General features: G+C 43.7%; 1 protein-coding gene across 2 annotated transcripts; it reads right to left on the minus strand.

Moving 5' to 3' along the window:
- Positions 1-556: 556 nt before the first annotated feature.
- ANKRD13D (ankyrin repeat domain 13D) lies at positions 557-23,344 on the minus strand. 2 transcript variants are annotated; one of them, XM_063289040.1, is made up of 15 exons: positions 22,904-23,339; positions 20,058-20,193; positions 18,202-18,326; positions 17,467-17,512; positions 15,215-15,358; positions 14,909-15,098; positions 13,119-13,185; positions 12,907-12,988; positions 9,543-9,604; positions 9,184-9,314; positions 8,838-8,995; positions 8,227-8,385; positions 6,610-6,773; positions 6,092-6,171; positions 557-1,595 (listed from the first exon to the last, which is right to left on the minus strand). In XM_063289040.1, the coding sequence occupies exons 1-15, from the start codon at positions 22,991-22,993 to the stop codon at positions 1,319-1,321; spliced, it is 1,911 nt and encodes a 636-aa protein (XP_063145110.1). In that variant the 5' UTR covers positions 22,994-23,339; the 3' UTR covers positions 557-1,318. The 2 variants fall into 2 exon arrangements, with proteins under 2 accessions (XP_063145110.1, XP_063145111.1); XM_063289041.1 differs by lacking the exon at positions 18,202-18,326 and having other exon boundaries at positions 22,904-23,344.
- Between the last annotated feature and the right edge of the window lie 955 nt (positions 23,345-24,299).

The following is a 24,299-nucleotide window of genomic DNA, read 5'->3' on the forward strand; positions in this document are numbered from 1 at the left end:
GGAGTCTGGTAAAACTCCAGGCAACCTCAGTGGTGTGCCGCTAGTCCTTGACCTGGAAATTCTGCCATTTATTGCTTCTACGGTCACCAAAGCCCTGTAAATAAAGGGAAGATGGGGGACTAAGAAGGCACGCATGCTAAGAATTTCATGTAATTATTTAAAGTAATCAGATATATTCTTGACTACAGGTTTTGAGTCTGTAGAAAATGGGATCATTTCCTGTTGTTTGAGTTCATAAAAATTGGGGTTTATCAAACATAAGGAATTCCATGCATTTGGCTTGCTGGAAATGTTGCACAGACATGATTGGTTAAGTACCTCTTCTTTGTGAACAATCTACTAGTTCCTTAAGATGTACTACCCAAGCATGATTATTCAAACCACAAACTGAGGTTCCTTTTGAGTAAACAAATCAGCTTGTTCAGTAATTTACGTGAAACACGATTACAAGAGCCACAGAAATACCAAGAATGGAGCCTCATTTTATGTTTATATGACAGCCACACCAACTGTGGCCATGATAGTTGAAACTGAAGAATGCTACCAAAAGCAGATGCTGGTTTCATGTTTTTATTTAGTATTCCTGCTGCCCGGAGCTCCCTGTGCCTGGTCCCCAGACAGCAGGAGGAAACTGCTCAAGAGTGGACCCAGCTCTTCCCTTTAGACCCACTGGGTTCAGTTTTTAAAAAAGTACACACCTCCCACTCCCTTTCTATATCTCTTCAAAGATATAAATAAAATAAATTAAACACAGGGGAGGAGGGGAGAGCAGCAGCTCATGATGAGGAAGGGGGGAAAAAGGCAGGAATGAATATTATTCATCACGCTGCAGCCTGACTCCAGTCTTATCAACGCACTGAGCTCCTGGATCCCACCCCCTCTACTGCCCCATCGCCAAGAGGCCCAAACCCATGCAAGGACAGAAGCTGCAACAGCACGCTTCTAGCAATCTCCAAAAAACTGCAAGCTCATCTGAAAAAGAGAAACGTCTTCTTCGACCATTTTTCCATTCTTCTCTATCAGTTGCTGCTCCTTTTCTCCCACTCCCCTTCTCTGTGCTGTACAAAACAATTCCTCCGTGAAGGATAAAGCAGTTAAAAAAAAACTTACAAGAAATAATATTAGAGGACGGAACCAAGTAGACCCCAGGAAATGCAGAAGGTGCTGTCTTCTCACATCCAGCCTGACCCCAACTGCCCAGGGGGCAAAGCATGGAGCCCAACCCGAGGTTATAAATACAGTGGCGGCAAGGAGAATTAGGCTGGGTGGTGTGAGGCTTGAGCAAGGCTTAGGGGCCCCTTGCAGGCAGGCTGGGGTGCTACTTCTCTGTCAGAGAGAGCTGGAGGATGCGCTGCAGCTCCTCATCTTCTTCGCGGCGTTGGCGCTCCCGTTCCTCCTGCTCCCTCGACGACAGCTCCATGGCCAAGCGCAGCTGCTCATCAAAGCTGGGATAAGGTGGAGGCAAGGCCGAGGAACCACTTCCATTCGTGCTGAGAGCCGGGCTGCCCTCGGGAGGAGGCACTCCGTTGCCCCCTCCAGACTCCGCAGGGCCCAGGCCTGGCCCTGACTGAAGGAACATGCTTTCTTGGATGGCCCTGAGGATGAAGATGGAGTTTGTGGCAAGAATGAGAAAAAGACACCAGCTGAGCTTCTGTGCGATCAAGTTCTACAGGCCTGCTTCAGCCCACCTTACTTAAGTGCCTTCAAACATATCTTTGCCCATGTTCTCGTTAGCATTCTGACTGCCTAGTCCCCATCTGGATTTTCTCCTTTCTCATACAACAATTACAAAAGAGCCCATGGCTGTCAGTACAAATGAGGCAGTGTCTCAGCTTTTGATTCAAGCTGTTTGCCCTGATAATATACTCTCTATGCTAACAACCACCTTCTGAATCTCCTACATTTCCCATGTAAAGATGGAGCAATAAACGCGTGTTCACACCATGGATCACTGCTTGAGGACAGATACTCTTCATTATCTCCCAGGACACAAGGCTCTTCTCCAATTTTGTGACCCTTTTTCATTTGTCCTGCAAGAGTCTATTTCCAAATCAGAATGTGATTCATCTAATCAAACACTTAAACACAGTAGTTAACGGGACATGTCACACTGAATTGGTTCTGTTTATAACAGAATAGTTGTAACTTAAACAGTTAAAGCAACATCTGGACATCCAGGCAGGCAGCTGTGGATTGGGAAGCAGTTTATTATCTGTCTGCATTTGCTTCATCTGTATCTACCACCTATTCAGATGCTAATGTTGAGCCTATAGCTGCCTTCTCCAACCTACTGCTTTGCAGATGTGTTGTAACTGCATCTTTCTGAATTCTTATTTTAGATGAAAGACACCAGGCTGGGAAGACAGGGTAAGAGCAGAAGAGCTGGAACATGAAGACTACATGTGTGCATTAACAATTTTCTACCAACGTTGTTGTAAAATATACCCAAAGGATATAATGCTGACAAATACAAGAAAACATTCTTCCTAGTGAACAGAGAGATTGTTTTATTGTACTTTATATTATAAAATAGATATGCTATCCTTCAGTATAAATATATCCATATCCAAAAAAACAATAAAACCTACACAACCCAATACAAAAAGAGTAGGGCTGTGTAGTGGAGAAGTGTCTTGACTTACAGGACAAAGCCATCACACTCTGGAGTATCTGGTGAACCATTTCAGGTCAGTTATGGTTTGGCAGAATTGAATCACAGAACGCTTTGGCTCTTCCAGGTTTCTGATGAAACAGAATCCATGAAGGACGAGTTTGGTGTGCATCACCTGCCTTGCTGCAGCCCAATGTGGCATATCTCACTGGCTCGCCCCCCCCACCATCTTCCCCAAACCTTCCTTCCCTCCCCCAATTTCCACTGCTGCTGATAACCCACTATGGCATATCCCAATGACCTGCTGGCTCCTGAAGACCTTCATTGCCACCATGTGGCATATCCCCCTGACCTCTAATCTTCCCTTTCCTCCTTCCAGCTGCCAATGTCCTTGACTTTTTCCCTACTTCACCCCAAAACACTTCTGCCTGGAACAAAACAACCTCATTTTCTTCCATGGATGGATCAAAACACCTGAAACATGGGAGTTTCAGTTCAGGCCCAGGCTTCTCCAAATTAGCTATTCTGCAACAGAACTGTTCATGCACGGAATTTTTGTGCATCACTAGAAAGGAGCAGCTGATAAAAGTAGAGTTAATATACTGCAGGAAGAAATAAACATTCGGGGAAAATTAAAAAAAAATTCTCTGACTTTTAAAAAACATAAACTAATCCAATAGGTAAACCTTCCAGAGACAGAGCACTGAGCTGATGGCACCATCATTACCAAGAAGGCTTTTCCCCAGGTGTTACCCACCTAACTTTGGATGGTAGAGCAACCAGAGAAGGAGTTTAATCCATGGGCAAGCCCAAGCGAGAATAGGTGAACTTCAGGCGCAAAGGGCTTTATGGATCTTTGCTTTATGCTCAGAAGTGGACTGGAAGCCACTGAAGTTGTTTAATCATTGACACAATATATCCCAGAACCTGGGCCCATCCTGCAGCTTAGCAGGCATTATTTGGAATAAATGGCAGTTTGTGAAACCCTGCCATGTTTAATACATAAAATACTTAGGCAATATTTAGGTTGGGGAGGTTCCATAAATATACCATGGAAATCATATGTGTCCCCAACAACATTCTGAGCTATAGGGGCAATTGCAAATTGAATAATTCCATTCAGAATAGGCTGAACACTATTCCTAGGCATATGAAAGTAGATGTAACTGTTTCTCTTTTCTGGATGAGGTAAATGGCAGCACTTACATCATCAAACAAACCATGGGCATTTCTCTTGGCAGCTTTTCATGGGTTTACTGCAAAGCTGCAAGATTTGCAGCTCTTGGACTTTTTTTTTTAGATTTTTTTTATCCTGCCTTTATTATTTTTTATAAATAACTCAAGACTTGCTCAAATTGCTATTTACTGCATTTTTGTAAAGCACTCCTGGATCCCTGTCAGAGTGTTCATATCTGTTTTCTCAAACTACAGTAGTCTGCTGAAGTAATTCCCAGAATAATTCCAGGGAGGAATAGCAAAAGATGATAGCTAGTTCTGCCATAAACTTTCATCAAACCTTTAGAGGTCACTGCACTGCAGGCAGTAATGATAGAGAAACCTTTGGTTTCCTATTAAGTGCAACTTAAACAATCCAGAAGACAGCAACAGGTCTGTGATACTGCCATGCAGAGCACAGTAAACACTAGTTCCAGTGAAATGAATACTGGACACATCCAGGGTGGGTCTGAAGTTTTTTTTGGAACAAGCACATACAAGTGATGAACGAGCACAGCAAGAGGACTAATGCAAGTTGACACCTTTAATTAACAAACTGTCTGTTTTGCATTCAAATTCACAGTGTCAAACCTGTAGATGAATTGCAAGTCGGTGATTTCATACCAGATTCTCCCTTTTAAACTGACTTGCTGAAAAATGTTAATGTTAAAGTCTGTTACATTGATGGGTGGGGCTATGCATTGCACTAAACCATGGTTTAAGTCATGGTTTACTGAACAAGCCATAGTTGTCTGATTCATAAATTAAGCTAAACAAAACCAAAAATTACTAAAAAAATCAATCACTGATCCATAATAAGCACCTGCTATTTATATTTGTTATATTTTGGAGCATTTGTATTTTATATGTTTTGATTAGGTTTTAATAATTTTATTAATCTTTTTATAATTTGCTTCATTAGCTGCTTTAAGAATATGCATCACGGATAAGCCGATCCTTGAATTTTTAACTGAAATACCATGAAAGATGCACCACCTGCAGATAAGCCAACCCACAGAATTTTTGCTTGTTTCAATTTTCACAACTGGCTTTTCCTCAAGTGGCACATTTTTCATGGTATTTCGGTAAAAAATTCAAGGGTTGGCTTACCTGTGGATGGGCTTATCAAAGAGTATACATGGGTATTTTTTAAAAAGTTGAGGGAAAACCTACTCTATAAACTCACAGGTAAGTCCATCCATGAATAAGCCAAACCCAATTTTGGGGGTGTATTTTAGCATCTAAAATTCTTGGCTTATCCACAAGAATATACGGGAAGCATAAATGAACCACAAATTCAACAAATTAAAAGTACTGCAGACAAGAAAAATGAGAAGCGAACATTCAGTCAATGGAGTCCTTTGCTGGTAGCTACAACAGGTCCCCACTGCCACCTCTGAGTGTATTTGCCTTGGATAAGATGAGACAAATGTTCTAAGGGTTGAACAACGGGGGTAGCTTCTAAGATCATGGTCAGTTCTGCAGTATTCTGCAGTACAGAATTTTAAGAAGTGTTCCAGAGAAAACCAAGCTCTTCTCCTGTAGAATATTTCTATACTAACCACAAAAAATAGATACAGTGGAAAGCTACATGCTCAACAGACAGGATGATATACCTCCTTGTTTAAATCTGCCAGAAACAGAAGTACAGTACTAAAATAATGGTTGGGTTGACACATTCCACTAAGCTGTAACTTGGTTTAGTGTGATGTGTGAACCCAGTCATTACTGTTTGTAAACTATGGTTTACAGCCATAGAAGCCAGAAACTTGTTTCAAAATGAAATAAATATTGAGGATTTTAAAAAGCTGAGTACATCTTGGGTTTAAAAATGTGTCTTTTATTTCTTTAATTTTTTCAAAGTAAAATGAAATGATTTAAAATAGCAGACTGGAAACGTTCCTTATCTCTTTTCCATAACAGCAATTTTTCTCTCCCCGTTGCCCTCTTTTCAATTACTTTTCCCTCTGCAAAATTCCAAACCTGTGATGTTCCCTTAACTAGCAGAAGAAATTCTGCTAACTAGATAAATATATGCAACTTCTGCTTTAAATTACATAATTGTACAAGAAAACTGGAGAACTTAAATCAGGAGGACTGTATGCAACTGTCTTAATTTTTGTACTTCCTGGCACCTTCTCACCACCACCTCCTGTTCTTCTAGTAGCAGCCACTGTTTCCATCACAACAAAAAAGAAACAGAGTCTGGCAGGTTAGCTAGGTATTTATGTGAATGGATGGTGTGCATTTTACACAAATACTCACCGTTCCAACTGTAGTTCCTCATCATAGGTTGGTGGATTGGATCCTGGTCGTGTGTTCGTCAGAGCTTCCCAGATGGTGACCTGATGAAACATACAGAATGAGGATGTAAAAATAACAAAGAGAGACAACTGGTATCATCCAGTAAGAGATAGTAACTGGAAACTTGTTCAGGTAATTAATTTGTTCCCTAATTGAGCCAGTGACTTACTGAATAGCTTGAGGCCATACTTAATTTTAGGTCCCCCCATACCTGATGCCTAATAAGCAATAAAAAGCAACAGTAAGATTAAGCTTTGTCAAGCCTCCAGTGCTACATCTAAACTTGTCAACGAAGAATATCTTCAGTAAGTGACAGCACCTGGGGGTTCATTTACTATGTTGTCCAATCCTACTTCGGTCTCATACCACATATCCTTCTTAGACCATGGACCCTGTTTTGAAGAACCAGTTACACATGCTTTTCTGGTAAACGGACACAAAGACTTTCCCACCAGTCCAGTCGTTGCCCTCCCAATCACCTGATCTGCCTCTGTGCCAGCATCCAGGAGACTCTGTTGAATGGCAAATTGGAGTAAGTCATCGTCCTCATCCCTCATGGGTTCTGTACGGCCTGCACCCAGCATTGTGTAGCCTTGGGGCACCTCAAATACAGATGGGTCCACTTCACAGGGGAAAGGGTACACTAGGGCCAAGGAGAATAACGTAACAATAATTACAACAGGGATTGGGAAAATAGCAACAGCTGTGCTATATAAAACCAAAGACATATATAGACAGCATCCTGTCTTGACCACCATCAATTAGAAGCCACTGGGAAGCCTACAAAGAGAACGTAAGTATAATGGCTCTCTCCTGTTTACTACCTGGAATGAGAGGTATATTAATATAGAGTCATTGTGACTTGTAGTTAACATATCCTCCATTAAGTTGTCTAAATTCTCTGTCGACATTGTCTAAAAATGTGGTCAAATTTCATATTGTTTGAGTGGGTTTAACTATGCCCTGGGGTAATTAATGCCATGAAACATCAGCCAAATACATAACCTTTGCCTTTCTTCCCCACAACTACAGTAAGGTTCTTTTGTGGTCAAACCACACAATTCCGAGAATTAATGCAAATACACTGAATTGTCCCAGGTGAACCAAGACATAACAGGTTGGCAAAAGGCTGGCAGAGCTCATTTTTCCCAGGAAGGTCAATGGATAGTGAAAGGCACAAGACTACATTAGTGGAATCTGTTACTATGCCAGAACAGCAGCAGCAGCAGCAAAATCTAAAAATGAAAGCGACAACCAGAAATTGTTTCACTAGCTCCATGCAATCAGTCGTGGTTAGGCAAACAGAGCTTCACACTGCCCAGATTGTGAAAAGTTTGGGCAAATTCTGTCCCAAGTCATTCTAGATAGCACTTCTGAGCTGGAAGAGAGAATCAAATGGGAGGTCATGATTCCAGTTGCTGCTCTTTGGGTCACACTGATCTCTGCTAGGAATCATTCCTAGAGTAAGGTGACTGGATGAAGGAGAGGGGTTATAGGCAAGAACAACACAGTCTTGGAATCATTCTTTTAACCAGTGTATTCCAAATCACTTGCACCAAGGGCAAGCAATCTTTCAGTAGCCTCTCTGTGACATGTATATTTTTTGAACAGTTTCGGGAAGCAGCACAAGGAGTGGTGATGCCACGTTATCAGGCAAGTGGGCGGGGCAGGGATTTTCAAGGGGTTGCTTTGGGGCTTGGGTTGCAGGGTTTTTGGATTTAAAACATATTTTAGATATAAAAGGTCTGCTTGGAAGTTTATATGTTTCTTCTTTATTTGCTAAAAAATTGAATGTTCACCCTTTTGTTTGCTGAAAAAAATTAGCATAATTTCTGGGGGGCTACAGGAGTTATTATGGAAACAGGGCCGAGGACCCGTCTGCAGTTCGCGGGATGCAAATTGCACAGCCTGTTTCATACTTTCTTCTAACTACTACTACTCCTTCTTCTTCAAGTAACTCAGTATGGACTATGAGGTCCACCTCTCCCAGCTCCAAAAGCTCCTTTCCCGCTCTTACCAAGGTTTACATCACTGAAGCCATAGAAGAACGGGTATAATTCTGCTGGGCTGTGCCTAGCTTTGGTCTTTGATCTTACCTTTAGCATTGCTGGCTGCCTCGGCCCCGACACTTGGTTCCTCGCTGCTTCCAGGGGACTGGGTAGGAGTACAGATCCGCACTGAGCTCAGTGGCTCATCACTGCCACACAAATTACTGAAAGTGATCCGGGCATTGAGCACGTGGAAGAGAGGGATCTCTGAAAATGACAGGGAAAACTTACAGAAAAGGGAAAGAAGAGAATGAAAGGATGGGGACTGTTTATTTTCAGGTCTCTTGCTGTTTTCATACAGCACCCATCAAAACATTATTAATAAGAATATAGTGATATACGAAGAGCCCTGAAGCTGGACTGGATCAAAAGCCATCTGCTCCAGCATTCTATTCCTACAGTGGTTAACTAAGTGCTTCTACAGATCAGGTATGCAGAAGTGCCCTCCTGGTTCTGTTTCTCAGTACCTGGTCTTCAGAAATAAGTATCAGTAACCACTGACCTGATGCTACATCCAAGTCTGCCTGTTCCCTCCTGCCATACTCCTGTTGCTACCTGCCCTCTCTGCCTCAATTTGTCTTCTAGCCCCACATTACAATGGTTGGCACCATCGCTTTGCCCCTCCCATTTTCAGCCAGTTTGTTTTGCATCTCTCTCACCGATTTTAACCGGGAAGCCAGGAGGTAACTTGAGGGTGATGAAATCACGTAACTTGGCAAAGTGAGCATTGCTGATCGCCATCAGATCAATGATAGGTGTCACCTGCTCCACCAGGGAGAGGGGATGGTCCTCACAGAGCCAGAGAGTGGCCTTGAACCTAGCAGATAAGGAGCAAATCAGTTTCTAGATCTTCCCTTTCCTTCAGCTTAGCACCCCAAAAGACTAGCCCTGGTGCTCACCCTTATGGATTTTCATTCTCACCCCCAAAAAGCATCATTGCTAACTCTTCGTGTCCTGTGTCTCCCACTGCATCAGTGCTGCACTATCTTCCCCACCTGCACTCACCTCTGCACTTTGCTGGACATCTCAATAGGGCGGCCAATGTTACGGGACTCCAAGTTGAAGTTGGGGTCAAAGTATTCCTCAGGGGTAATAGATGTTGGATTTGTGGGACTGGCTGACTGCAGCACAGGGGCCTGAAAACGGGAAGCAGGATCTACTCTAAGCAAAGCGTTCTAGCAATAATTGTAAATACCATATAAATACCAAGTCTCACTCCCCACCAGTCCCACCAAACTGGTCCAGCATAAGTTCCTTGTTGCTGCCCCTCCCCTCCCCTCCCCTCCCCTTTAGTTCCTCATGCAGATGGCTCAGCTAGCATCCCTTGTCCCTGCGCAGGGAAGGAACCTGCCCTTGCTACATACCCCGTTCTGGGCGGCATGCTGCTGGGCAATTCCCAGGAAGGACTGGAATGGAGTCTTGGAGCCTGTGTGGTGAGGAGAGGACACCCAAGAGAGTAAGTCCTACAATTCTTCTCAGAGGAGCACTTCAGCTCACAGTTACCTATTTTTGTTGGATGCTTACGCTATTTCTTTGAAGCATGTCTGTCCTATCTATGTGTACCAGCATTCAAGGTGGCTCACAGCATAGAACTGTGCCTGGGATATTGAAATAAACATCCTGATAGACTAAACACTTCCAGAAAAGGAAGTATTTTAGCAATAGCAGCAGCCCCTGAAGAGAGGACAAAATGCTACAGAAAACCTCTCTTTCTCTCCTACCAAAATGAGCACCATCTCCCTAGGTGAACACTTCTTAACCCTGTAGTGCAAGAGTTACACAGGACTGCAGATCAAAGGTAAAGTGAGGCTCCTCCAACTTCCAAAGATTAGCCTGGCCCCAGCCACCCTTTGTTTGGACCCTTAGCAGCAGCAGACTACGGGGGAGAGAGACAAATCCAAAATGGTTTTCATTGGCCTGCCTGGCCTCCAGCTAAGCTGCCCCCTCATGCAAATCTTAAAGCTATTCTATTATGCGGAACAACAATTTGCCTTAATCTGTATTTCTCCTGTTGAAAAAGAGGAGAGAGCGATAAATATAATTCAAAACAATAATAATTGCACAGTACATTGAAACTTGGTGGCTTTCTTCATTGCTGCAGAACTATTGTGGGAAAAGCTTCATGTCCCCAAATGCTTGTGTGTGTCCCAGTAGTTTATGTGGTCATAATTTGCCCTCCTCTTTCACTGCATACCACCCGCACAGAATATAAGGGCAGGAAGTCACCACTCACCTGTTAATTTTTTAAAAAAATGTTATTTAACAAATTCAGAAGCTGCCCAAGGGACCCAACGTAACATTAATTCTGAGCAGCTTACACTTAAAATAAGGAAACGGTAAAGAAGAACTTAAGTGTCTGGACAGATTAAGTGACAACCAATCACCCAGGACTCTGCAAACACCCTACCACAAGGCCTGGAAGAAGAGCCAGGTTTTTAACGACTTGTGGAATGACATCAGGGAGGGAGCTAAACAAATCTCTAGTGGGATACCATTCCACACTGCAACAGAGAAGGCATGCCTCCTGAGTCCCAACAGATGGCATTGCTTGATCGAGGGCTCCCAAAGCGCACCAACTCTATCAGATCTTACTGGATAGGCAAAAGCCATGGGAGATGACCTGGCCCTATGCCATGAAAGGTTTTATAGGTGATAACTAGCACCTTAAACTGCGATCAGTGCAGCTCACGGAGCAGTGGTATCACATGGGCATTTCGAAGCTTGCCCAACACTGTCCCTCCACGCCACTTTGTTCTGGACCACCTGCAGCTTTTGAGTGCTATTCAAGGGCAGCCCCAAGTAAGGTGCATGGCAGTAGTCCAATACTTACCTGGCCTTCCTAACTATACTCTTTCTTTACAGAAACAAGCAGTTTATAAAGTGCCAAAAGAATTTGTCTTATAGTCTGGTATGTTAGCAGCGGGCAAGACTATTTACTTACCATATTTCTACCTTACCTTTCCTCCAAGAAGCTAAATGTCCTTGCCCACTCATTTTACACTAACAAGAACCCTGTTGGAAGGACTGCTAAATTAAGGCAGACAGGGAATGGGACGGGTGAGTGGAGGAAAAATAAGCACCGTATATAATTGTGGATAAATCCACCTACAGATGAGCCTACCCTAGAAATTTCAACCAAAATATCATGAAAAGTGTGCCACCCACAGATAAGCCAACACTCAAATTTTTAACTGCAGTGACAGGCAGGAAAGTGCAAACTGTTACATCATCTTTTATAAAACCGCATGGTTTTAAGGCTGTGATTGCCATACTCCCTTCTCTTGGTTCGCCTGCCATTAGAAGTTTCTACACGCGTTAGCTGCCTTCATGCATTCACCGCAATCCCAGAGAACAAACCCATGTTAGCTTCACATTCCCTTGCCTCAGGCATTTAGCCAAGGATGCTTTGCTGATAAGGCACCTGCTCTAACAAACTGCTGAGATGGGAGGGGGGAACTAAGGAGTGAGAAACAGCCTGTCTCATCCCCATCTCACAGGGAGTGGGATGAGATCAGAGGAGGGAAAGAATCACTTTGAATGTCTTGGCGCCAATTCCTCACTTGGAGCTTTGGCAACTATCCTGTGTTAATCGGATCCTCAATAAAGCATTCTTTAAGCTTCCTGATGGACTGTCTGGAGAAATTTCTACGTTGGGATCCTGGTGCTGGGATCGTCACAGTGATGGTCTTCAAAAAATCTGAGCTCTGGTCTGCAGATAAGCCAAACTCTATTTTTTGGGTGCATTTTGGAACCTAATATTCTTGGCTTATCTGCAAATATATATGGTACACTTTCCTCACTGCTGGTCTGCATTTTCCCTGGTCATAGAAAGGAATGATGAAGTTTAGGGTGTGCAAATCACTCATCTCTTTTTATTGATATAAACATTGGTGTCCTGGAAGTCCAGCAACAAGGAAGCAGAGGCTTCCACAATTGCAAAATGAAGATTTGCAGGAATGGATCTGTTTTTCAACATGCTTTCATTGGCAAATACAGCTTTTGCCTCATTAAAAAAAAGTCTATTTTAGTTTTTGAACATTTAATGGTGCAATCCTATATTATTTACATAGGTAAGAATAAGGCACATTGAACAAATTATATTTATTGTCCTCTTAGGATAGAATCCTGTATTTAGTTATCTCAGAACAAATGAGAAACCAAGAAGCACCTCTGAGGCCTCACTGTGCTCATAGCATTTTGTGTAAAATTTCAAAATTTACATTTTGTTTTAAAAGAAAAGGATGCTACATATGTTTCTAAGTAGGTTTCTTATTATTCCCGACCCACAAAGACCAGCACCTAAAATCTTGTTACTCGTAACTCTCTTCCTATACTATTTTCTACTTTTCCTCTCCCCTGCCCCCCCCTCTTTACAAACAATTCATCATAAGTAACTGAGCCACAAAATTCATCAGGTCGGTCACTATCTCTCAGTTTAACCTATCTCACAGGGTTGGTGAGAGATAACATTGGAAGTGGCAGTGCTTGATCCAGTGTATTGAATTTCTGGGGTGTAAAGGAAGATATACACATAACAAGTAAGTAAATGAAATATAAATAAATATTCCATGTTGTATCTGCTGAGGACAAGACAACTGAGGTCAAAGAACAACAACTACTACAGAGCATGACATACTGAAACTTTCACGAGGACAAAGCATTTACAGCACAATGGGTTGGTTAATTCAACAAGGATACAAAACTGGAAGTAGTTCAGGTATGCTTTACCTTTGTTGCGTGTTTTGTCCTGGTCAGAGAGGTGCTCAGTACGTGTTTTGGTGACAAGCTCCACATTGCTGGCACTGTAAACCTGGAGAAGCACAAGGCTGTTTACGTTATTTGATCCCCTCCAATACAAACACTGCTGATTACAAATATGGATTAGCTAATTTCAACACTTGTGTTGGACCATTATGCAAAGAAGGGACAAAGAATTGTACCTTGGCTTCGTAACCACTGATTATTTCCATTTTCTCCGAGCGCCAGCCCCAGATGCCAGACTTGTTCCTGAACAGAAAGATACTCCTGAGTCAAATATGACAATGGCCCAAATTTGCTTATAGAATGGCTCCCTCTTTCATCCTAAAGGCTGAGTCTCTCAAACTCTGTGGTGCTGAAATATAACAAATTTGCGTGATCTCCCCACAAGGAATAAAATTGTCATACCATGCTCTGACAGGGCTCCCACTGTCAAACAGAGTTCCTCCTCTACCTGGACAAGCTGGCTGCCGGCTGTTAGGAGAGCAGAAGTGCATTTGGGCTGGATTGCTGTCAGAACTCACATACAAGCTATCTGGGGTTCTGGCTTTGCTTGTACAAGCCATCTCAATTGTGCACACAAAGCCAGAGCCCTGTCAGACCATGTTCCTGCTCTGTCTTTGGTACATACCCAGCACAGCTGGATTGCTACCAGGAGCTTTGTCATATTTCACAGTTTATTCATGGGTGAGGTTACACAAATGCATTCATTATTTGAACTGCAATTGCCTGGATAAGCTACTTTTACTTCCTGTTTCTGGAGGTAGAGTTTTGGTGCCTATCTGTGTCCAGAACCCTCTGGGGAATCTATGCTGGCAGGGCAAACTTCTTCACTGATGTTCTTTTTTGTGACATGTGGGTAAAGATGGCACTCTGCCTTCCTTCGCAGAGGGGAATGTGCTGTTCTCCTTCTGGCCAAGTTTTCCACAATTGCTGAGACATCACTGCTGCTGCATCTCAGCTCCACCCACTTTCACAAAGTGGCTGTTCTCTCACATCCTGAACAAAGGCTGTGCAGTGCAAGGAAACCCCAAGCAGCACTGGCTTTGTCTCTTCCACCTTGCTGTTCCCCCCTTCCCCTCCAGCCAGGATGGGTGTATGGAAGTTGCCGGGCAGTGGGCAGAACAAGAAAGGCCAGACTAGAAAACATTTTGAGAGTTCAGCAAGAATGTCCAGTAGATGGGCAACGAAGAGCCAAAGGTGCCTCTGGAGCAGGGAGATATCAGGGTAGCAAATCCTGTGGTCGCCCTTGACAGCATGAGTTCTATCAGTGATACAACTTTGGTTGTGCAAGTCTGGATTGCAAACCTACAGCTGGATCACTGCCAGGCCATGCATTACTCTGCCTGGATAAGCAGACAGCCAACTTGTACCAGCAGGGTGGGACCAAGTAACTCAGGTGTGATGTGACCCATAGTTTGAGAACCCCTTGCCTAAAAATATTAATTCCTTTAAACGCCGCGAATGCACTAATAGACAGACAAACCTACCTGTATCTCTGCCCTTGAAAAGCCTTAACTAAGGAGTGGTGGTTTCCAGAGCAAGTATTTTCTTGTGTGAGGAAACCTGATCTCCCAGTAACCAGACCAAAGGCAAAAGAAAGGTGTTGAGCTGTAGTTTTGTAATAAAAAACTTTGGGCCATTTCAGAAGTCAGGCTTCCTGCAGAACTATTTAGTGCCCAAGGAGTCAGAGAGATCTTTTTTCCAACTTGGGTTTCATTTTGGTTTGGATCTCCTCAGCTCCCTCACATGGCATAAGAACATCCAGCAGCTTGCAGGATCAGAGCAAGAGCTTATGTAGTCTAACACTCTGTTCTTGCTGTGGCCAAGCAGACAACTCCCCTGCTCTTGTTCCCCAGCAATTGCCATGCAGGGCCATGACGTTTCTGCTCCTCCCCTACAACCCCACCCCCCAGTCACTGATAGTGCCAGCCAACAATTCATACACTCCCTTCCATCTGCCAAAGCTCACCGCTCAAAGGCAATATTCTTGGTATCGAGGTGGGTGGAGACAATAGGAGAAGTCAGGCGGCTGGCTACATGCTCCTCCGAAGGCTGCATGGCAGCCAGCATCAGCTCAGGCTCGTGCAAGGCTAGCGACAGTGTCTCAGTGTACACAACCTGCTTGTCATGGTCAACTTCCATCACCACAGCATTCTCATCTAAATAACAGGGGAAGGAGAAAGAGGTGAAAGTGCAATATTGGAAAAACACCTTTTACCAAAACCACAGACGGCACTGAGCACACACCGATCTCCCAGGAAAAGGATAGTCTGACCTTCGCCTTTAAAGATGTAGCTGCGCCGGCCCCGCTGCCAGGTCATGTGCTCAAAGCCCAGTAAGGTAGTGTCCACCCGCAGGTTTTCACCCCGCTTCCATACCCGATACACATCGCTTGGACATATTTTGGAGACAAGAGGCACTGCGGATAGAGAGGAAGAGAATAAACAGAGGCAGAAGGACCATTACCTGGAACTGTTAAACGATGAGTCACATTTGTACAAGACTGTTCTTCCATGAAGGCATTATAGCCTCTGTGAAGTAAGGTAAGATGAAAAGCAACATGCCTAAGGGTGAACAACAAACTTAATAGCTCCCTGAGCCATCTGCCTGGGGCCTTCCCATCCTTCCAAACTATCACTTAAAACTCTGGAGCACTACTTGTGTTATCCCATGTTAAACCCCCCTGGATAGACTGCCCATGGAAGGAGCCACTAAACTGACTGTAGAACAAGAAGGCAGAATTCCTTTTCTCACAAAACAAAGGGTTATTCCCTGTGCTATGCCAATGAAGCACTTATTGAAAGCTAGTGGCCAAGTCTATTCTGAAAGGCAGTGATAATAACCAAACAAGGGAATCTCATTCCTTAGTTCAAATCCTCCTTTGCAACACCATCTTCTTCTGCCATCTTTTCTATCTTTTATTAATCTCTTTCTCTTTATACTGCATGCACAATTATTAGGCAAGTTGTATTTTTGAGGATGAATTTCATTATTGAACAACTACAGTGCTCTCGGTCAATCCAAAATGTTAATAAACCTCAAACCTGAATATTTAAGGAAGTAAAAGTGAGGTTTTGGCTTTCTTAGGAGCATATCTATGTGTGCACAATTATTGGGCAACTGTTAGTGTGCAGAATTATTATGCAACTAAATGAAAAACAAAAATTCCCCCATCTCTCGTTTATTTTCATCTGTTAAAGTGAGAATAATAAACAAACAACTCAAAATTTACGAATAAACATTTCTGATATTTCAAACAAAAAATCAGTGACCAATATAGCCACCCTTCTTTGCAATAACAGTCATAAGCCTTCCATTCATGGAGTCTGTCAGTTTCTTGCTCTGTTGACGATCAACTTTTTGTGCAGCAGCAACCACAGCCTCCCAGACACTGTTCAGCGAGTGTACTGTTTTCCTTCACCGTAAATCTCCCGTTTGAGAAGGGCCCACAAGTTCTCAGTAGGGTTTAGGTCAGGTGAGGAATGGGGCCATGTCATTATTCTTTCATCTTTGAGGCCTTTACTGGCTAGCCACGCAGTGGAGTACTTCGATGCATGCGATGGAGCATTGTCCTGCGTAAACATCATGGTCTTCTTGATAGATGCAGACTTTTCCCTGTACCACTGCTTGAAGAAAGTGTCTTCTAAAAACTGGCAGTAGGCTTGGGAGGTGATTTTGAGTCCATCTTCAACCCAAAAAAGTCCATCTAGCTCATCTTTAATAATACCAGCCCATACCAGTACCCCAACTCCACCTTGCTGGCGTCTGAGTGGAGCTCTGTGCCCATTACTGATCCAGTCACAGGCCCATCCATCTGGTCCGTCAAGAGTCATTCTCATCTCATCAGTCCATAAAACCTTTGAAAAATCTGTCTTCAGATATTTCTTGGCCCAGTCTTGCCGTTTCAACTTATGTGTCTTGTTCAGTGGTGGTCGAGTTTCAGCCTTCCTTACCTTGGCCATGTCTCTGAGCACTGAACACCTTGTACTTCTGGGCACTCCAGGTAGGTTGCAGTTCTGGAATATAACAGCACTGGAGGATAATGGGTTCCTGGTAGCTTCACGTTTGATTCTTCTCAAATCTTTGGCAGTTAATTTGTGTCTTTTTTTCTCAACATGTTTCTTGCAACCCTGTTGACTATTTGCAACAAAACATTTGATGGTTCTGTGGTCACGCCCCAAAATCTTAGCAATTTCAAGAGTGCTGCATCCCTCTGAAAGACTTTTTACAATTTTTGACTTTTCAGAGTCAGTTAAATCTCTTTTTTGGCCCATTTTGCCTGAGGAAAAGAAGCTGCCTAATAATTATGCACACCTTGATACAGGGTGTTGATCTCCTTAGGCCACACCCTCCCTCATTACACAAATACACATCACCTGATATGCTTCTATCCAATAAGCATTCAGGTTCATACAGCTTGGAGGTGGAAATATGCATAAAAATGATGATATGGTCAAAATACTCACTTGCCTAATAATTGTGCACACAGTGTACTTGCTGAACTGGACATCTGAAGCACTGACTTACCCCAGCTGGTAAACTCCCACTTCATTTCCACATAGAAGTCAGGGGCCTGAGGAAATGGAAAACTAGATCACTACAAACCAGAACTGAGATCAGTACAAATGAGAGAAGGGGCAGGAAGATCCAATATGTTTCCTTTGAAAGACATAGGGCTTTAACACAATATGACTGATCTTTTGTCAGTGGGAGCACAACATGCAATTAGGTTTAGGGACAACTAGCAAGGCCAAGAGTGTTTCAAAACACCTTGAAGAAGCAAGGATTAAAAGGTCAGTGCTGATGTTTTCAAGATTCCCAGCAATTACTTCTGACATCCTCAAACTGTGCTGTTCAAACATATTTTCTACAAGTTAATATGGAGAAGGAATAATTGTATTATGACAGAAGTAAAGGATGTAACATTCATGTTAACTATCTAGACTATTATTTTTTAATGCAAATGCAACCACATCTTTGGGAAAAACAGAAGAACAATCCACAAAACAGACTTCTCCAAATGTACGCTCTTCTGAAGTGCAGGATTACATCTCTCATAACACACAAGCCAACATGTTTTCCTGATAGGCACCAAATTGAAGAAAGCGGCATAAGAGACTGTGTTTGACAAAGTTTAATTTCCTCCCCTCCTCACAATTTTTGACAAGGCCAGGGGATGGATATCTCAAGATAAAAATTTGCAGACCCCAATGGGGAATGGAAAATACTCCAATTCATCTGGAAGATTACAATAATACATACTCTGCGTAGTTTGTTGAGTAATTCTGGAATGCCAGCCAGACGCCGCGTGGCACGCTGGTAATCACGGTATTGGAGTACCAACTGTACCATCTCTGGATCTCCTGTGCTCACAGCCTCTTGCAGGACTAGATGCCAGGGAAAGAGCATAAAGGAACAGTAAGTATCTGGCTTCTTGGATGCTCTTTCTGTCTCATCATGCCCCACCGTATCTCTAATCCCAGATGAGTTTCTCCTCTCTTCTAACTCCCAATTAGCAGAATCAGAGACAACCTCTTGATCTGTCAAAAAGAAATGTCTAACGGACAAAAGAACTAGAATTGTGCTCAATTTGGTCAAACCAGGCTGACAATGCAGGGTTCTGGGAACCTGAGCAGAAAGAGTGGGAAAGGTAATCCAAATAAAATTACAAGAAGTAGAAAGCCTACTGTTTTACGTCCAACTTAAATATTCTACTAGTAGAACGGAACATCTAAGTTGCCACAAAACACAGGCAATCATGAGCAAACTTACCTCTTTGGTAGATCTCAAAATAAACTAGTCGCTCAAATGTGAAGATGTCCTTGCTGAATATATTTGGTGCAGATGATTTTGGTTTTTAATAACTATGAATGTGATTATTTACCCTTGCTAAGGTATAAATCATCAGCATTAGATGGCTTTGGTAAGAATGTTTCACCAACGCACATGTGGTTAAGTCATTTTTGTTCTTGAAAGAGAAGTCTAAATTTTCTCAGGAGGATTGAACATGAGCATAATCCTGTAACGATTCATGATGTTTCAGGAAATATTTTCACTTTATTATTATTACTATTGTTTTGATCTATATTGCTCGTTTTTATGTTTTTGCTTCACAGATTTGCTTTTTTATATCTCAGATGTAATTAAAACATTCAAATTAAAGCCTAGAATGATTACTAACTAGACATAGTAAATTGGCAGTCTTAAAACAGATGTACAATGAGAAGCCATTTATTGCTGCCCCACAGTGCCATTTGGACAAGGTCCTCCTTTCCCAGCAACAAGTGTGAAGGATAAAGAGTCAACCAGAGCTAGAAGGAAGTGAGGCTCTACTGTCTCATGAGAAAATAATGGTTTCCATCCTTCACTGTGCATTCCTCACAGCAGTCCTGATGTGACAAGCCCTTAATTTTTCAATAGTTCTGCCTTCTTCTGTCCAACTTTCAACCTTTTCCAATTTTCTGTTTTTCCCTGCCTGCCATGTAAGAAATTATTTTAAAAAAGACTATCATTGAGCCCATATTAACTATTCCAGTGTTCTTTAAACTGGTTTACTCCAGATGTCATGGAATTCAACTCCTATACTTCCCATCTGATAGTAAAGGTAAAGGTTTCCCTTGACGTAAAGTCCAGTCGTGTCCGACTCTAGGGGGCGGTGCTCATCTCCGTTTCTAAGCCTTAGAGCCGGCGTTGTCATAGACACTTCCGGGTCATGTGGCCAGCATGACGACTTGGAACGCCGTTACCTTCCCGCCAAAGCGGTACCTATTGATCTACTCACATTTGCATGTTTTCGAACTGCTAGGTGAGCAGGAGCTGGGACTAGCAACGGGAGCTCACCCCGCCGCGCGGTTTCGAACCGCCGACCTTCCGATCGGCAGCTCAGCGGTTTAACCCGCAGCGCCACCGCGTCCCTCCCATCTGATAACCTGCCCCAAAATATTTTTAGTGCTCCTGGCTAGGAAGTTTGTCATTCCTAACAAGCAGCAGTTTTTCATAGTGCTAAGCAGATATTTTTCAAATTCATGCAGACTGACAACCTTTTGGCACAGAAGCCAGGAAGTGAAGGAGGGACTCCTCTACTGTACATGCAATACAGGCTTTCAACTACGTCATACCTGTCCAGCCATTGGCATTCTCCTGACCCACACTGGCATTGTGTCGCAGCAGCACCCGAGCAGATTCCAAGTTCCCGAGGGACACTGCCAGTTCCAGGGGTGTTCGGCCACGTGGGTCAAGCATTTCAACATCATGCTACAAAAGAATCAGAAGATTAATGATCTGGATAAGAAACGTTTTACAAATAGAACAGGCAAGGGGTTTAACATCAACTGCAGGCTCAGCCCTGGAATGGATTTTCAGTGCTAGGATTCAATCTTGTGAATGGCCTTGTCCAAATATCCTCTGTTAAAGAATGTCATTCACCCAGTACTTGTTCTCAGATATTGCTGTCCTTTATCTAACTGAACTGACACAAAGGTCAATAATACGAACTGTAATATAGTCTTATCCGCTAGCTGAAGGACTGAAGAACCAGCCTTGCCGCTTAAGGTAAACTAGTGCATAGTGATATTACAGCTCATGAACGATTTTGAAATCTTGTACTGGTATTAAATCCTGCCTTCTTCGTGAAAGAGTCTTGCCATGTTATCTTCCAGGGTTGCACTAAAGGTAGCCATTCACACCAACAATCTTTCTTCCCTCCTGACAAAAGGGGTCAAGACCAGCCAAGAAGTGAAACAACTGGATTTGTATACACCAAAATTCTACAGTGCCTACTTACACAATATATAAAAAATAAAGAAAAATAAAGAAAAACATGTTTTTGAGCAATATAGTTAAAATTATTTGGAGGAGGCTAATTTAATAAACATCCATCCAACATAGTGTAACAGCTACTAACACTGCGGCAAGGAATTATAGTTTTTTAGTAGTGGGAAAACTTGCTGGGGAGAAGGCATAGTATTGTAGAGTTGGAAGATACTTGAGAACTCACCTATTCCAGCCTTGATTCAATGCAGGATGCAACTACTGCATCTATGAGAAACTGTCATCAAGGCTTAGCTTAAAAACTAGTATTGGGCGGGCAGAAACTGTTGTTCCCTTTTGTAAATTTTTCAGAGATATTTGACTGACTCACTAATGGAGGAATCCAAAATCACCAATTAAATACAAGGGAAATAAGGAGGTTGAACTTAACCACTGAATACCTCACAGGGAAGGGATGGAGGGAGGGAGGGAGAGTGAGTGACTTGCCCAAAAGGCCTCACCAACCCCACCCCAAATCATTTGGTGTTCATAAACTTATTACTCTGTCCTGACCCAATATTTCCAATATGGTATGCTATGCTCTCCCACACATTCTTCTTCAGAATTTCCACATTTGTAGAGGTAGCAGGAAAAAAAAACGGATAAACAACAGGTGACAGTAATTGCCTTTAGCATCATACTTGTAAACTTCCAGAAATATTTTTTTTTCAAAATTCACCTTCCCAGATGCTCCAAATAATTTCCTCTTTTTTCCTTCAGAAAAAGGATGAGTAGGAATTCCTACTGCCTGAAGTTATCATCAGTTCCTACCCCAGACTTTTTTTAATCCAAACCAACTGGTCCCCATTTTGCTCAGTCCCAGATCAATTATCAGGCAAAACTCTATAATACATAGCCCAGGTGTTCTGATGGCACTGTTCTCCTTGTTTTAACCTCCAGGTAGGAAAACAAATATATAAAATGGGCAGGAATCCAACAAGCTACCAATCTGAGACTGTCTATCTCTACCATTTTTTTTCTTAACACAAGTGCCTATCAATGCATAGTGTTAATCTGCGGTGACAAGCAGGACGTGAAATCTGCAAAGCATTTTTGATCATGTTAAACTAAGTGCACTGGAGAAAGCACAAACAGGAACAAGTTCAAATAGCCTACACAAAAAAGGAGTAAAAGGAAGATTTGCAGTAGTGACTTACAGAATCTTTTAGTGTCATCCATCCATCCTTGTGTACATATACTATAATAGTAATGATGACCATAATGGCAACTATGGTTGAATACCACTATAAGCCACAAGTGTGACATCTTCCTTTTACTTTTTTAAGTGCAGAAATGGCCAAAGAAAGAGCCTGGGTCAGCTGGGCACACATATACTTAAGTTTAATAATTATTTTACCTTTTCCCCAAATGGTGGCCATCTGTACATTAAGCATCCTGAATAAGAAGCTGAAATGGGAAGAAGTAGGGAAAGCTTGCCCTGCATACCAGAGGATGTTACAATCAGTTGCATGGCAGGGGCATGTACACCAACTAAATGTGATCTTTTGCAACGTTTGCCCACATGTACCCTGTCTGGGGGAGGCTGCAGAGTAAATATGAGGGACGGACAGCATACTAGATTGTGGGATTTCAAGCAGAGTGCCAAAAAGAAGGAGTATTCTCTTTTTTTTTAAGTTTCTATTGTTAATCTAGGTCTAGAATGTGGGGATTTCCAAGTCAGTGTGGCTTGATACTTATCTATGTAACTATCTTCCAGCTGCTACTTGGGTTGTAATGAGGGGGAAGGAAAGGGAGTTTTGAAATAGGAGAGAAATAATGGAGATGCAGCACCAGGGTTACACTGGGACTGAGGAAAAGAATGATCCCGACCAATATCTAGGAATATCTTTCAGATGTTTTCCATGTCAGGAAGGGGGAGAAGGAAATTCATTAGAGGAAGCTGGTCCAAAGGGATGCAGGTGAAACCTAGATTAAAGTAGCCATCTCGCGATTAGGGCCAGATAACAGGCCTCGTTCACTGCCCCCTCCCCTGGCAGCAAGAGTACGACCAGGGAAGGCAGAAGTTCAGGACTCTCTCCATTACGTCCCACTCTCCCTGCGCACCCCTGCTCGGGCTGAGAGGGAAGGCAGGCTGGACTGCGGGGACAGGGCAGAAAAACAGACGTCCCGGGCTGGGGAGGGGGCTCCGCCGTACCTGTCCCTTGCGCAGCTCGCTGTCCAGCGCCTGGTGCCGGTTGTGCCAGACGAGCAGGTGCAGAGGGAAGGCGTCTGCGATGCGGGCCATCCCGTCACCATGTCCCCGCGCCTGGCCGGGTCTCCGCTCCGGTCCCTCTCTGCCCGAGGCCTTCCCGGTTGACGGCTGCCCAGCCAGCAACAGCAGCAGCTCCCGTCCTGCTCGGCTCTGCGCTGGGCCCGCTGCGGTGGCGGAGGCGCTGCCGAGACGCGAGGCGAGGCGAGGGAGGGGCGCCCCGCGGCCTGGCCGGGGTGCGCTGCGGCTCCCGAGGCCGACCCAGAGCCAGAGAGCGGCGGGTTGAGAAGAAGGGGCGGGCCTCCGGGGCACAGGGAGGAGACAGCGGCCGGGGCGCGGAAACCTGGCCCAGCTCGGGCACTTTTCCGGCCTGGCTCTCAGCGCCAGCCCACGCGAGAAGACCGCGCTCGGAGGGCTTGGGCGGCAGCGGCACCCCGTACGTCACCGTCGCCTGCAACCGGAGGGACTCGGGGAGCGCAGCAGACGCAGACCAAGGCGCTGCAAATGCCCGGCAACATTCCTGCTTCCCGGCCCGCCTCCCGACACGGAAAAGAAAAGGAAATGAGGCTGCGTTGGCTCGGCTTGTTTGCTGCGGGGCGGGTGGGCGGCGAGCCCTTTATCTGCCCAGCTGCAGCTGCATAAGTTGTGAAGCATTTCTCGGGGTCGTTTCATTTAGCGCAGCGTTTCATTCGATGGCGGGTTTAGCTCCAGAGGGGAATGGCCTTGTCAAGGCTCAGCTGTGGAACACGAGAATCGAGAAAGGAAGGCCTTTGAGCATGTGCAGAATGCCTTTCCTTCAGCACAGAATATACAGAGTGAGCTTTAACCTGCTGTGTAACTAGTACTCATTTTTCTAGAAAGCGTGTACTGTATTCCAACAACACTTAAGTCACTTCATTTTTTTTTTTAAATTTAATGTTTGTGTTGTAAAAAGTGCAAATTATCTGGGATGGGAACTGCTCTTACTGTGTAATTCTGTCCATGTTTGTTATGTTCGAACAGCCTTGCCCTAGCTTAGGGTCATATCTAGGCAAACTGAGCTCGATTGACCTTAGTTACCCCTCCTGAGTAGACACTGCTAGGATTTCACCGACAGTCTTTCCCAAAATGAATTGTGAGGCCTTTCATTTTACTGTCAAATGGCTGTTCAAGGGTCAGGTTTTCTTATCCACAGCCTGTTCTCTCTCTCCTTCCCTCCCCCAGGCAGGTCAGATACTATCAGGCCAGTTTGAAGGGCTGTCCTGATCCAACTTCATCTAATTGTGTTTATGAATTGAAGGGACAGGGAAATTGGCACCAAGTAAACCTGAAAATTGACTTCTTCCTTTGGATGGGAGAGGCC

Source organism: Candoia aspera, chromosome 1, assembly GCF_035149785.1.
Source record: "Candoia aspera isolate rCanAsp1 chromosome 1, rCanAsp1.hap2, whole genome shotgun sequence".
NCBI classification, from domain to species: Eukaryota; Metazoa; Chordata; class Lepidosauria; order Squamata; family Boidae; genus Candoia; species Candoia aspera.

What these genes read in the sequence shown, in the direction of transcription:
- ANKRD13D (XM_063289040.1), bottom strand. Translation starts at nt 22,993, where the DNA reads ATGGCCCGCATCGCAGACGCCTTCCCTCTGCACCTGCTCGTCTGGCAC. An exon ending in CTACATCTTTAAAGGCGAAG is followed by an intron (nt 15,099 to 15,214) that starts GTCAGACTATCC and finishes CCTGTTATTTAG; the next exon opens with ATGAGAATGCTGTGGTGATG. An exon ending in GGCAGCCAGCAATGCTAAAG is followed by an intron (nt 6,774 to 8,226) that starts GTAAGATCAAAG and finishes CCTTGGCCCTAG; the next exon opens with TGTACCCTTTCCCCTGTGAA.